General features: G+C 44.7%; 1 protein-coding gene across 3 annotated transcripts; it reads right to left on the bottom strand.

The window, feature by feature from the left end:
• Positions 1-232: 232 nt before the first annotated feature.
• PPP1CC (protein phosphatase 1 catalytic subunit gamma) lies at positions 233-13,899 on the bottom strand. Of its 3 annotated transcripts, XM_026719340.2 has the most exons (8): positions 13,558-13,899; positions 5,743-5,874; positions 4,891-5,121; positions 3,998-4,102; positions 2,785-3,008; positions 2,154-2,288; positions 1,408-1,468; positions 233-631 (listed from the first exon to the last, which is right to left on the bottom strand). In XM_026719340.2, exons 1-8 carry the CDS (start codon positions 13,610-13,612, stop codon positions 618-620), a joined length of 957 nt encoding a protein of 318 aa, XP_026575125.1. In that variant the 5' UTR covers positions 13,613-13,899; the 3' UTR covers positions 233-617. The 3 variants fall into 3 exon arrangements, with proteins under 3 accessions (XP_026575125.1, XP_087769423.1, XP_026575124.1); XM_087913297.1 differs by lacking the exon at positions 1,408-1,468; XM_026719339.2 differs by lacking the exon at positions 233-631 and having other exon boundaries at positions 1,303-1,468.
• Between the last annotated feature and the right edge of the window lie 331 nt (positions 13,900-14,230).

Below are 14,230 nucleotides of genomic sequence, written 5' to 3'. Positions count from 1 at the left end.
GCCTTCCATCGAGCACCCCAAACCCCACAGCCCCAAATTTACTCATCCTACAAGGAAAATGCCTGAGGCCTTCTTGAGGCTCCCTTTATTAAGTTCTCACTTTGGACAACATCATCATTATTATTATTATTATTATTATTATTATTATTATTATTATTATTTACGGAGAGGAAGTTTCAAGTGACTTTCCACAAATGCGATGCTGGGGCAAAAAAAAAAACCCAACGCCATGAAAATTTAACAAGTTACTCATTTAATAGGCATTTTACCACATTTGTATTGTACACTGTCATCTGTTTAAAAAGATTACAGGTTTTTCTTTAAAAACTAAACAAACGAACAAAAAAATACCCACAAGAAACTGTGAGTCATAGAAACAGGTGAACACTGGGCTCCCTGCTGTAGTTGGGTTGTTTTCTAAGCTTTGTAGAGAGCGAGTCTTCACGACGCAAGTAAAACAGAACCTAAAGTAATTCTAATTCTCAGGCAAGTCTCCTCACGTGTTACACCTTTCTGAACTGGCTAAAAGAGCACAGTAGCACCGACACTGAATATAAGGGAAGTATCAAAAGTCTTTAATCTCGTACTTCAGCTGCTCACAGCTTTACTCTGCTAGTTCAAGTCGTCCTTCCTGCAGGGGAAAAAATCCAGCTTAAGACACCAGTGCATCTCTACGGGCCTTTCTGACCAGTCTTCCCCTGCACAACTTCATTTCTACAGAGACACAAATCTTAAAATCATGGCTTTAAAACGGTGATTTCAAAGTATACGGGAGGGTTGAGGTGCTGCAATTAAAACAGACATCATACTAGTGAAGCTGGCAAAAGTTGGGGGTGGGTTGAAAAAGCCGACCACGGGACTCATGTACGTGACAAACCCTTTAAAAACAAAAAGCTTTTTACAAGTGAACCGTATCAACGGGATGCGATTTGACCGTCATAACGTTTCCTAGTCACACGGCACGCTGGTGCCTCCTTGGCTCCTAAAATAAAAAAGCAGGCATTGCACATCACCTGGTCTCCACCGCTTCAAGGAGTCAGTTGCACAATTACCCAGAATGAATGGCAGGAGAGGCGCTGTGAAGTGTACAGCCGGAACATCGAGAACAAAAAAATGGTGTTGTGTTTTTTTTCCTCTTTTTTTCCAAAGACCAGTTTTTTGTTTTTTTTAAAACTCTTCTTGCGAAGGGAGAAAGTCTCATTTGCTGCTACATCCAGCAAATACATCCGTCCAAATGAATCAGAAAGAAAAACCACAACACATGAAGTCTAGTCTTAGCAAGCTGACTGACACACCTTACCGGTTTTTGTTTTGTTTTTTAAAAAAATGAAGATTATATACTATGGTACAAGTCCCAACCAGGCAGGCCCGAGAATGCTTATTTCTTTGCTTGTTTTGTGATCATACCCCTGGGTGGCGTTACAGGTCGGCTAGCGTTGGGCTTCTTTTTCTCCGCAGGCTTCAAGATCTGGAATGACAATTTGCTGGTTTAGTGATACAGGTTCTGCAGGCAGCTACTACAAGGAAACCACACACAGGTAGAGAGAGTCACACCGGTTTGCTCAGACCTGAAAAGACAGGGCTAAATTACTCCATCCAAGACCCAGAGTGGACTAGGATCACATCTTCCGCTCTCTCGCTCGGCCTCTCTGAAAAGATCAGTGCATTTCCTTCCGATTCCGTAAGCCAGGGATGGGCACCTGTGGCCCCTTTATGACCTGTAGCCTTCCAACTCCCAGAATTCCTGAGCCACCACATCCGTGGCTCAGTTGAGGAGGCAGCCAAGAGGGTGTGCGCTGGAGTATACCCCAAGCCAGGAGTGGTTTGGGCTTTCGAGACCAGCCTAACAAACCTGAACTCGGATGCAGTTGGGGTGTGTTCGTCCCACAGCTTGCAATGACCCTACTTCCTTCTCTCCAAAGGTCACTTTGGAAAGCAGCGGGGGGGGGGGGGAGGATTCTTGGGAGAAGCCAGCTCCAGGCCAACCGATTAAGGCTGCCCTGGGTCTAGTATGGCAACCGGCAACGCCACACAGAGCCAGAATAATGCATCTTCAAATGGCTAATGCTCAGAAGGTGGACCGGAAGGAAACCGTCACTGAACAACACCAAAAGGAGGGAAGCAAAGCACCCGGGGCTTCGAAGGTACCTTACCTGAAAGGAGCACATTAGAGTCTCATCCACACTCATCATAGCACCTGCATTGTCAAACTCCCCACAGTAATTGGGGGCAGAAAACAGAGTTACCAGCTGCCTTTTTGCAAAGAATTCATATCCATCTTCAACTACCTGTAAAGGCAAAAGACGGTTCTCTTAGTACTGGTGGGGTGGGAAAGAAGGCAAGAAAGCAGGAATTCGTTTTATGGGAAATGCGGTAAGCTCCTTTTCTCCGAAAGTCTGCAAAAGGTTCCACTTGCTGTGAACACACTGACTGAAACTGCCACAGCGCCGGGCACCACAGCGGCATGTCACAACACAGGGATAACACTAGCTGCCCGACGAGCGCCCAAATGGCACTAGCTACCGTGTTCTACATAAAGGTGGGGTGTTTTAGGCAGGGCTAGAAAAAGCCTCAGCGGCCTCTCCGTTTACACCAGATGCTGCGGTTGGGCTTTCCTCCTCGGGAGCCTGTTTCTTTATCCCGCTGTGAGACATGCTCTCTCCGTCCAGCCAGGGGAGAGGGAGAGAGAGAGAGAGAAGGCAGAGGATTCCTAAAGCCAAGCAGCTGCTCTGAATGCCAGAGGCAGAGGGGAACATTTTCTAGGCGCTTCTACTCTCCCTTTACCTGATGAGCTCTGCATATAAGGTCCAAATCGTGTTTATGAAGGAACTTTGCCACCACTTCGGCTCCAAATGTGAAGGACACCCCTCGGTCGTTTTCGCCCCATCCAAGCACATCCTTATCGGGGTCAGACCACAGCAGGTCACAAAGGAGGCCTTGGTCTGGCACATCTGTGGGCCGCATAATTCGTCGGATTTGTTCCATCGACTGGAGATCTGGTGATAAGCCTGGGCAGGAGATTAAGAGGCGGCTGGTTTGAATTTGGGAGATGCGCAAGGCAAACACAGTGCACAACAGCCAGAAGCACACGGGAAGGAGATCTGTTGCCCTGGGCAGTTCTGAGGAAGAGCAGCCGGCCAACTTCACCCGAGAGGTGATGCTCAATTGAGGGACCCAATACAGGACCAGAGGAAGACCAAATATGAGAAATTAAAAACAATTCCTTAAGAGGCTCCCATTTCTTGGATACATATCCAGATTTACTCAGACTTCAACTGGATTCAGGAGAGTAATTTGGAAACATAAGTCCCGAGTAGCACCGATTTAAATGGGTGCAGCTGAAATGAAACTAAACCTGGATCCGATACTAGGAAGACCACATCGTAATTGCAGTCCCAGCCCCTTCCAGAGCAAGCTGTCCCCAAGAGAATCACCGCTTTGGCCAAATAAACTGCTCACAAAACAGACCTCCCTTTGGTTTAGTGCCGTTGTCTCAAATGAAAGCGTGCCCTGCCCTTGCTGAGCCAAAACGTTTTCTTTCACGCACACATCTGTTCGGCTGTAACCTCCCACTCACATCCTCCAAAACTGCAAGCTTGAGGCTTCTGCCTCAAAACATCCTGCAGATGTTTAGATTATAAGGCAGGAATGGCACAACTATTTATATATCATATGGGCAGCAGGAATTGTCTGTGTAGCCTGCAATTATCTCATATATCTCATATATATCTATATATTTATATGTATGTATATATAGATATATATAGTTTTGATTTAAAAAATGTTCCGCAGTCTTCCTACAAAATTAAGGGTCGGTTCAATAATTTTAAGCCTGCTTCCCGATATAAGCTGGTGGCCCTCAAGCCTTGACATAGCTACGATTAAGGAATGAAATGTTGAGTTTTGTCTCTGAAAATATCCCAAGAGTTATAAAACACGCCTTGAAATTCAACTCTGATCAACTATGCGGCCCAAGATGGCATCCAAAATTACTTACCTCCATGGCAGCAAAATATTTTCTCGTCCACAATGGCTGCAATTGGTAAGCAGTTGAAGCAGTCTGTAAAGGTTTTCCACAGCTTGATGTTGTATCTTCGTTTACCTGGGGAACGAAGTCGTTTCAAAATCAAGCGGGACAGAGAAGTTTAGGGGGGAATAGAAAGAAGAAGGAAAAAAACCACCTCCTTCCTATCCCTCGCAGTTACTCCTAGGCCTGATCTGGCTCGTCTTCGGTGAAGACTGGCTTGACCTCTGTAGAGTCCTTGACTCGCAACCATTTCTTTAGTCACCGTTCCAAGCTACACGGAAAAAACTGACTTGCAACCGGACCGTGGACTTAGAACCGCTGCAGCATCCCCACTGCCCCAGGATGCTTGGCAACCGGCGTGTCTATTTACAACGGCTGCAGTGTCCCACCGGGTCACGTGACCACCGTTTGCGACCTTCCCAGCCAGCTTCCGACAAGCATTGTCAAGGGGGAAGGTGGATTCGCTTAACGACGGGGGGATTCGCTCAAGTGATTTGCTTAACAGCAGCGGCAAAAAAAAAAAAAAGTTGTAAAATGGGGCACAGCTCACTGAACCTAAGTCTGGCTTAGCAAGGGATATTCTGATTCCAATCCGTGGTCTTAAGTCAAGGACTCCTCCTACAACTTTTAACCAAAAGGGATGATAAAAAGTTCAGAAGAAAGGAAAGGAACATGATTTATTTTCTGCCTTTGTGACAGGAGACCTTCAGTGTGACACAAAAGATCAAAGACGTTAAGCAGCCGCTCCACTCTGCAGCCCGATCAACGCACAACTCCCTCCAAGGATCGAGATCACTTCATGGTCAACAAGTGAGGGCACCTCCCTCCTTGAGAAAGCCACCCTTCCCTACACGCGTACTTACATTCGTCGTAGAACCCATAAATCCTATTAATGCTAGCACATTCGTGGTTGCCTCTTAAGAGGAAAAAGTTCTCGGGATATTTTATCTTGTAGGCCAGCAAGAGGCAAATTGTCTCCAGGGACTGCTTCCCTCGGTCAACGTAGTCCCCGAGAAAGAGGTAGTTGCTCTCCGGTGGAAAACCACCATATTCAAACAGTCGCAGGAGGTCGTAGTATTGTCCGTGGATATCACCTTAAGCAAGCAGAGGAAAGCAGTTTTCAGGGCAGTTTGGCTCACTAAAGCGAGAATCCAACACAGCAATATATTTTAAATATGCAAATTAAAGGGAGCACTACGTAAGAGCATTAAGGAAAGCAACCAGAGACCTCAGTCAGGTTGTCAACAAGTTTCCCCGTGGTGCCAACATTATTTATGGCTGTGGTTTTAAAAGTAAATTAGAGCCAGAGTGTGAATTTCACCCGTAGTTTTATAGCTGAAGTATATTCTAATGCTTCTGAAAAAGAGGAAATAACTATTTCCCTCTCTCACGTGGACGTGGCAAGGACGAGCAAAGTGAGAGGGAGGAAACTCTATTTAAATATGCAGAACGGCTATGAGACGAGAGTGTATCAAAAATCAAGTACTGTATCTTCCTGAAATTTGTTTCCTTTTAGTTACATCCCATAGTTCCCTTTCAGCACTCTATTCAAAGACGGAGTTTCATCTTCAAGCAACCTGGCTGAAAGAGGTTACGACTGCAATTTTCTAACAGATCCGCCATCCTCAGATACATCACCTGAAGTTACTAGCTAACAAATCCCGTGAATCATTATTAGACTGTTTAAAACACACACACACACACAAGGTACTTACCACATATTTTAAGTGGTGCTTCAAGTTCTAACAGAATTGGTTGACTGAGGAAGATCTCTCGAGATTTCAAGCACAATCCTCTTATTTCATTCTCTTGAAGTTGGACATTTTTACCAGGTTTGGATCCTCTCACTACGTAGAAAAAATATGTGATTATTTGTAGCACATTGTATACATAGAAGTCCAATCAGTTATTTTTATTAGGATGGAGGATTTTGACACCCCCCCCCCAAATCTTTCTTGAATTACATCCGTCAATTCATTTCACACGGACAGAACATTAGGAATACGCATAGTTATTTTTTGACTACCAGCTCAGGCCAACCTATTTTGTGCTGTTGATGTGTATTTTTTTGCAATCAGCACCACATATCCGGTATACCTAACAGTTTATTCCAGTTGCACCTTCTAAAAAGAATGCATTCTTTATTAAATTCAAAATAGCCACTCGGAATAATTGTGGCTGTAACACACGGCTGCTAACGCATTATTAAAAATCGGTAAAGTCCATTGTAATAGGTGGGTATAGTTTAAAAGTGCTTTCTTCATCCAGGCGTAGCTATACTGAAAACTGAAGCTGTTCACAATGTGTGTGTAAGAGTAGTGAATTCATCACCCTCATAGCGCACCATGTTTCAAGATGTCAACCACATTCTCTAACTGCATGTAAAATATTCTCAAAAATATTGAAGGGAATTGTAGCAGCTTTAGATTTGCATAATCAGCAGAACAAAGGATCAAAAAATGCTGCTGACCAATTGCCACATTTGCATAATTTATGCCTATTTCATGCTTGCAGAGAGGGAACAAACTAGATTCTGTGATTATCTTCTCCAAGAGTTTGATTACAAGATTTTATATTCTCTCTCTCATCTGTGTCTTACATCATATAAACAAGCAAAAAAAAAAAAAGTTTAAAGTACTTGTACTGACAGTTCTGAAGAGCTCAAAGATTAGGTTTAACAAGCTTTGCTTTGAGTCAATATTAGAATCAAGCTGAAGATTTCCCAGGAAATAAAAGTTGTGACTTGAGCAATACCGGGACTTGCCCCATAATTATCTTATTCTGTCAGTCATGTTAGCATTTTATAGTGACATTATCAGTTTCATTAGATATTGGAGGAGCAATCAAAATTCCGATCACATATAATCTAGCATAAACTCACTGAAACATTTCCTTCTGCATTGCAGCATGGCTGCTCTGTGGCAGAAGGGATTTGTGGATAACGTTTTTCCAATTCAGCTCCCAAGCTACCACCGAGTAACCCGAAATGTGTTTAACAAAACTGCCAGGTATCTAACAGCAAAGCAGTTATAGAAAAACCAACCCGATAACTATTTAAAAAGCCAACCAGATAATTAGTATTTCTTAACCTTAACTATTAGAATTAAGTGTGTTAACACAGAATAAACTTTCCAGGCATGAAATGTTGAAGAAATATTATTAAAATTAAGTTGAAGTCCAAAGACCAAACTTTAGGGGAAGTTAGCAATCAACAACTGAAAGGAGCATTATGTTGAATCTGTGATCTACAATTTAATTTACAACGTGACCAGATGACAATTGTCCTCACAACTGTCTACAAGATAATTTATGTGCTATTGCAAATTCTCTCAGCTGTTATCCTGCCACAAGGCAGCTATCCAAGATCCCTCCAAATATGTCTAATATGCCAGACTACTGACCATATATCTCTTGCTTTGACTCTACCCGAGGAGCTGGTTTTCACTGAAAAAAACACAAAGCATCTGAATTTTCCAATTCCTCTAATGCAGTATGCAAGATTTCAGTCAAATTGTCTTAATTGCTAATAAGCTGAGAATAGAAAGATTCACTCTTTACAAACCCCCTTCACAATTTTCAGAATGAAGTGCTTTAACGCTGGAGATATAAAACAGGCCCCCTAACTGTCAAAATTGGGTGACCTGAATTGGGTGACCTGGCTACATCAAAGGTGGGGGGGTGGGAGAGAGACCAAGAGGAGACCCTCTTGACTGGTTCAGTTGGAATCCTGCATCATTTTATTCCTTCTTTCTGAGTATTGTTTCCTTTAGAGGCTGTTATGTAACCTTTATATAACATTGTACAAGAACTGGTACCCTGAATTAGCTTACCTACTTCTCTTTTTCCCCCCCTTTTGAACTAGTACAGCACAAGCTAGCATTTTATACTGAAAAGAGAGCTGAAAGGTGAGATAAATAGATAAGATATAGACAAGGCCATAAACTGGAAAGTGAGCCTTACTTATTGTGGCTTTCAAACCTATAATAATCTCTTAAGCTTTGTCTGTTCCAAATATTCTAACAGCATGTGCCCTGAATTAGTGCCAGTTCAAGTGAGTAAAAATATCGCAGATCTGTTTTGCCAGGCAAATCCTAGAGAAATCCGCTCTTAAGCCCCCTTCCCACTTGTGACCAAAATATTCTGAATTTAGTGGAGGACGCAGCTTCCTTGATGAAGAGGGACAGCACAGGAGTTAATCATGGACACCACTCTTGATTTAATAAGCATTTAAACAGCAGAGAGAAAAACAATGGCCTATGGAAAACAACAGGTGACCTCATATTTATCACATGGGAGGGAAAATCTCCGTCTAAATTATAATTCTCCCAGCATAATGTGGCGTGGTGAGTAACTTACACAAATGATACTGTACAGAGCCAGGGAGAAACGAACAGGTAGTTTGTTTAGGAAACTATTAAATTTGTAGACGTACAAAAAATATTTTCAAAATGATTTCCAGAGCAGACCACCCAGGATTGAACTTAACCGGTGCCACAGAATGTGGAGGGACGGGTGGAGGCAACGGAATGGCCTGATGGGCAAGGGATACAGCCGGCTGGCTGGCTGAGCAAGTGAAGCTCGGCCCTGAAGGCAGAGCCCGTTGCAAAGCCGGTTGCTCTCGGTACCAGTCGGCAGACGTAAATCTTACAACCTTCTTCACAAGTCAGTACTGTGCCCTCCCACACTGGCTTCAAAGCAAATCAAAACTTTCACTTCTGCACGCCAAGAGAAAAACATCGACAGGCTTTAATCGGATGGTTGTTGTCTTTCTTTAAAAGGCAAAAAACCTACACAGGTAGTCCTCGACTTACAACAGTTCATTTAGTGACCATTCAAAGTCACAACGGCACTGAAAAAAAGCCATAGTTATGACGGTTGCCGTGTCCTGGGGTCGTGTGATCGCCTTTTGCGACCTTCTGACAAGCAAACTCAATGGGGAAGGCAGGTTCATTTCACAACTGGGTTATTAACTTAATAACTGCAGTGTTTCACTTAACAACTATGGCAAGAAAGGTCGCAAACTCACTGAAAGAATCCTTTACTTAGCAACGGAAATTTGGGGCTCGATTGTGGTCGTAAGTTGAGGACTACCCGCATTGATCTTTTTCAGATCGCAGCTGTTCATTAATTACAACTTTACCTGTTTACCCTGCAAAGAGAGAGGAGGATAGAAACAGCGGGCAGAATCCAGCCAAACCTGCTTTGTTCCTCAAAGCCTCTGGCGCGACGCATATCCTAAGATGCAGCCTATATGGCTTATTAGTGATTTGTTCCAGAGGAAAATATTTATCAACATGGATATAGCTGGTCCTTTGACTACTAGGGAACAGCACTAATTGCAAACTGCACAATCAAAATTAATTAGTTCTGCAGGCTTAAATTTGCTTCCATTGTTCACTAAGCGCTGTGACCATCAACTTTATGCTTTTTTTCCCTATTGGGATTTTTCAGGCCATAGTTATAATTATGGCCCGAAAAATCCTAATATGAAAAAAAAAGCACAAAGTCCTTCACCACAAAGGCATGAAAATACCACAATAACAGGTTGACTCAGCCTTCCAAGGTGAGTAAAATGAGGACCCAGATTGTTGGGCGCTATCGCTATAACAGAGTTGGAAGGGACCTTGGAGGTCTTCTAGTCCAACCCCCTACTCAAGCAGTTCAGGCTCATGCGACTTGCAGGCAGTAACATTTAGCCAGGGTTGACTGCAAAAGAGAAAGGAAGCCCAAGTCCATCTTTGCAAAGACCAGATAAAATAGTTTGCAATGTGCACTTTTATTAGTCATCTATGGTTAAATAAGAGATTTGGAAAGATAATATTGAGAAAGCATGAAAGCCACTTCTTCTAACAGGAAGCCCATAATATTCCACTTACATCTGGATTGTTAAAGGCCCAGACAGGATTAAAATATGTTGCTTTGCAATAAAAGGCTAAGCTGTTCAACATCTACTAGTCTTGATAAGCAAGTAAATAACTAGATTTTCTGGTCATACAGAATAGGTGGTTGAACACACTGTTTCTTTGCAGGTATCCATTGAATCACACAGATCTATAATAGTCTGTAGGCTCTGCCTAAAGACGGAAGATCTAGATTGGAACAGGCTCACCGATGTTTGTCTGAGAACTTGTAGCTTTTCCAACTATAAAATGAAAATTAAACTGGCTGCTCTGAGCACAAAACTACCCCCTTTTTATTGTATTTGTGGGGTTGGAAGTTGAAAGTTAGTTCCCTGCATTAGCCAAATATGGAGAACTGGAGCATGCAGGCAGACTAGAGAGCTTTTAGTTCTAATTATATTTTATAGCGATACCACCCTTCCAAAGTTCAGAAATGATATGAAGCTGTACTTTGTAGAACAAAAGCCAGCACACTTTCATTCTCCTCTTCTTGGATCTGAAAGGAAGCAGGAGGACCAAAGCTTTGCAGCTCTTTTGTAGCAACAACTAAGCCACAAAATCTTACTGCAACTCTTCCAAGAACAGGGTAAATACACAATTAGGAAGCATCCTTCTCTAAAATGCTGAGAGATGCACTTTAGAATAAAATGCCAATAAATGTATTTTAGAGCCCAAAGTCTTTCATATTTGGGGTTAAAATTACCGATGCAGAAGAAAAAAGAATACGACATACTTTTACAAGTAATCAATTCCAAGAGAAAATATATTTTTACAAAATTCTCTCACTGCAGCATAATTTAAATTATATTAATACACGTGTAGCATTAAGTAGCAATAAGATTTCTATTAATAGAATAGGGTGTTAATAGCCCCTGTTTATCCCTCCAAGATATGTATACACAACCAATTTTAACTCACATTGCATTAAATGACACCAAAAATTAATCTATACTGAACTCATGCTGTTGTCATCTGAAATTTAAATTTGTTCAACAAATGAAGAGAGATGATTAAGCAACCATTTTTACTAAGCATGCAAGAACAGCTCTAATAATACTAGAAGGGTTTGATTTTTTAAAAAAAGTTCTATCTAGGCTAATGCCAAACATCTTGAATTTACAAATCCAATCATTTTTTGCATTGCTAATTCTCTTTCAAAGGTCAAATGGTCAATTCTCTTTCAATGGTCAAACCTAAAGGAGAAGGATTAAGGCCCATTATAGAAAGGATACATAGGTGGCCCAGTTCATATTATTGTAGACAGTTTTTTTGATTAGATATTAAATCCCCAAATTGTGTTATTAATCCAGAATGGACTCGGATAAGGCTGGATCAACCCAGTAGCTGCCTTATAATTTTTGTTTGTCGCTGGAAGGAATGTTGGTCATCAGGTCTGTTTACCCAACTCCAAGCTTAATCTAAGGCCAGCCTCCTGCAACTGAAACTGCAGATACCCCAAACGTATAGAACGTTGTACCTTGGAGGCGCCCCAGAAAAGCACTTGGATCAGGCCGCCAAATGGTTCAGATGAGAGGGGCCACCTGGAACCCAGCACCAGAGTTCAGAGTAATCAAAAGGTCACACTGATGTCATAATGCTGGGATTAAAGTCTGTAATTTGTTTGCAAGCAAAAGGTTCACTCCAGCTCAAAGAAGCAGGCCTATTTTTAAAGTTAATAGCCATAATAGACGGGCACAGGTGGGCAAGCAACGTTTTTATATGCCCTCATAATTCCCTGGACCAACAATCATACAGGGTCAGGAAGACTGGGCTAACCAACAATCTCTTTCTGCCCTCCGAGCAAGACTCCACTTACGTTAAAGAGGGCAAAACAAAAGAGACCTACCTACCAGGCACTACAAGTTACTTGTGTTCCTATTCCAAGAACGAGCAGGCTAGAAAGGCATGTAAGACCTCCACCGTCCAAGTATAAAAAGCATCATGTACAAAAACTTTGGGCTATTTGAAAGATGAGGCTGCCGCTGGGGCTCTGAATCTTGGAGGCAGCTCCTCCGGGAGGGGTTTTTCCCTTCCTTTCACAACTTCACCAAAGGAGCGTGATGAAGTCCAGGCATAAGGACTGCGGGATAAGGACATGCAATGTGAACTTCTGGCTACTGGGGAAAGAGGGATATTTATTCCACACCCACTCGGAAATCCTCCATTCCTACTCTCCTTCTTTCCCTCCACTGCAGAGAGGCCTGCTTTCACCCTCATCCTTATTATTTATGTTTACTTCGTGGTATCTCACCCTAGAAGCCTAAACCGATCTATAAAAGCGTTCCCTCCTACCATTTCTTCTCTTATAATAACAACTTAGTAAGGTTCTTGAGTCAAGAAAGAATGCTCAAAGTTATCTCCTGAGCCCATGTTTCACATGTCAGTACTATGCCCTCACGCTGGCTTTGAATCAAATATATCCATCCCAGAATCCAAATAAAATTATGTTTAGCAACTTGGTTGCAAAACCCAGCAATCCAACAGATCCCAAACTGCAACCCAACTAGCAGACTGTTTTATTCGGAGGGCGTCCCAAGGGTGGTTTTTCAATTCAGATCTGAAGAAGCTTCTTGGATGAGAAGCAAACATTTTTAAAGTGGGGGGAGAGAAAAACCAAGGAAGTCCAACTGCCTCTTGGAAAAGGCACCTTTGGGATAACCATGACCTGGGTGATTGGGACTCTCCAGAGACATTTCCCAAAATACACCTTATTTTCTAAGTAAAATCAGAGGCAAAGGTTAAAAACAATATTTGCACCTTGACCCCTTTTCTTCTAATGGATAAGGCAGAGCAGACCTGCATCATCCTGACTTGGCATTTTTCATTAATTACTTACAGTACTGGTGTTTATTTATTTGTCTGTGTGTGTGTGTGAGACATGCACACAAACACAACCATAATTTTCTGCCCTTTATATTTGGGCCAATGATTCAGCCCCCTTTAACTGCCTGCCCATTCATTCAGCAAAAGCCTCTCCCATCCTCTTACCGGACATCCTTACAGAAATTGGGGGGGCGGGAATAAAACACATTAAAGAGAGACACCCCCCCCCCAGGTAAACAAGGCTATATTCAACCCCCCCGCCACACACACAGGTATCTCCTTCCCTCCATCGAGCATCCCCTTCTCTTCACCCCCACAGTTTTGAACCCTCCCCCCAAAAGCCCCTCTTTAAAGTGGGGGGTCACCTTGGCGCCCTCTGCCCGCCCCCTCCCCATTTCCCAGCCTTCCTTTGTCCAAAGCACAACCACCACCACCCGACTCCAAAAGCCTCCCCAGATCGTGGGAGGTGAACCCCGATTTTTTTTGGGGGGGGCAAAGAGACGAAAGGGGGGCGGCCTGCAACGAGGAGGGTGTCTTATTCGGGGGAGGGGGGCACATCTTCAACCGCCCCCTCCGCCGAATTGTTCCGCGGACAGAAGAGCATCGTTTGGGGAGGGGGGGGTCTTACCCCTCCTGAAAGGGGAGGGGGCCCCATCGGAGGGTCTGGGGGGTCGCCGTCCCTCCCCCGATCTCCAAAGGGGCGCAGATCCCTCCCTCTCGCCCTCCCCGCCCACCCGCCGCCCCCGGGCGCCCTCCCGCGCTGCGGACCCTCCCGCCCCCCTCCTCCCCAGAGCCGCCCCTCCTCACCCTCCAGCAGCCGTTGGATGATGCTGTCGATGTTGAGCTTGTCAATATCCGCCATCGCCTCTCCGCGGCTGGGGAAGGAGCCAAGCCGGAGCCCGCCGGGTCGACTTCCTCCTTCGCCTCCTCCTTCGCCGCGGCCGCCCCCGGCTCCCGAGCCGGCGCTTGCCTCCCTCGCCTCCGCCCACCACCGCGACCCTCTCGCCCCGGGTCTCTCTTCCCTCCCTCTCTCGACCTCCCCTCCGCGCCGGTCGCGCCCGCCTCAGCAACCCAGCAGCATCCCCGGCGACGGCGGCGAACAAAATGGCCGCCCCGGCCCTCCCCTCGCCCCAGTCACCTCCTTCGGGGTGGGGGGGGCGGGGGGGGGAGGCGCAGGGATACCGGAGGAAGCGGCCGCCGGGACTTCTTTCTGGGCCAAGAGCGGGAAGCTTTGAGGGAAAAGGAGCGTGGCGCGCGCTCGCCCGTTTTTCTGTCCCTCCCAACCCCGGCCGCGCGCGCGCCACTCTCGCTCTCTTCCCCCCTCCCGTGCGGGCGGCCTCATTCAGTCGCGCGCCCGTGATCCTTCCGCCCGTGGAAGAGATAGAAAGAAAAAGAGCGGGAGGGGGAGAGAGCGGAAAAAGAGTCCCTCCCCCCATCTTTCTCTCAGGGAGCTTCTGAGGGAGAAGCCCAAGAAAGCGGG

This window comes from Pseudonaja textilis, chromosome 15 (assembly GCF_049901715.1).
Source record: "Pseudonaja textilis isolate UNSWEBS1 chromosome 15, rPseTex1.2, whole genome shotgun sequence".
Taxonomy (NCBI): domain Eukaryota; kingdom Metazoa; phylum Chordata; class Lepidosauria; order Squamata; family Elapidae; genus Pseudonaja; species Pseudonaja textilis.
This window is presented reverse-complemented; position numbering and strand designations above follow the sequence as displayed.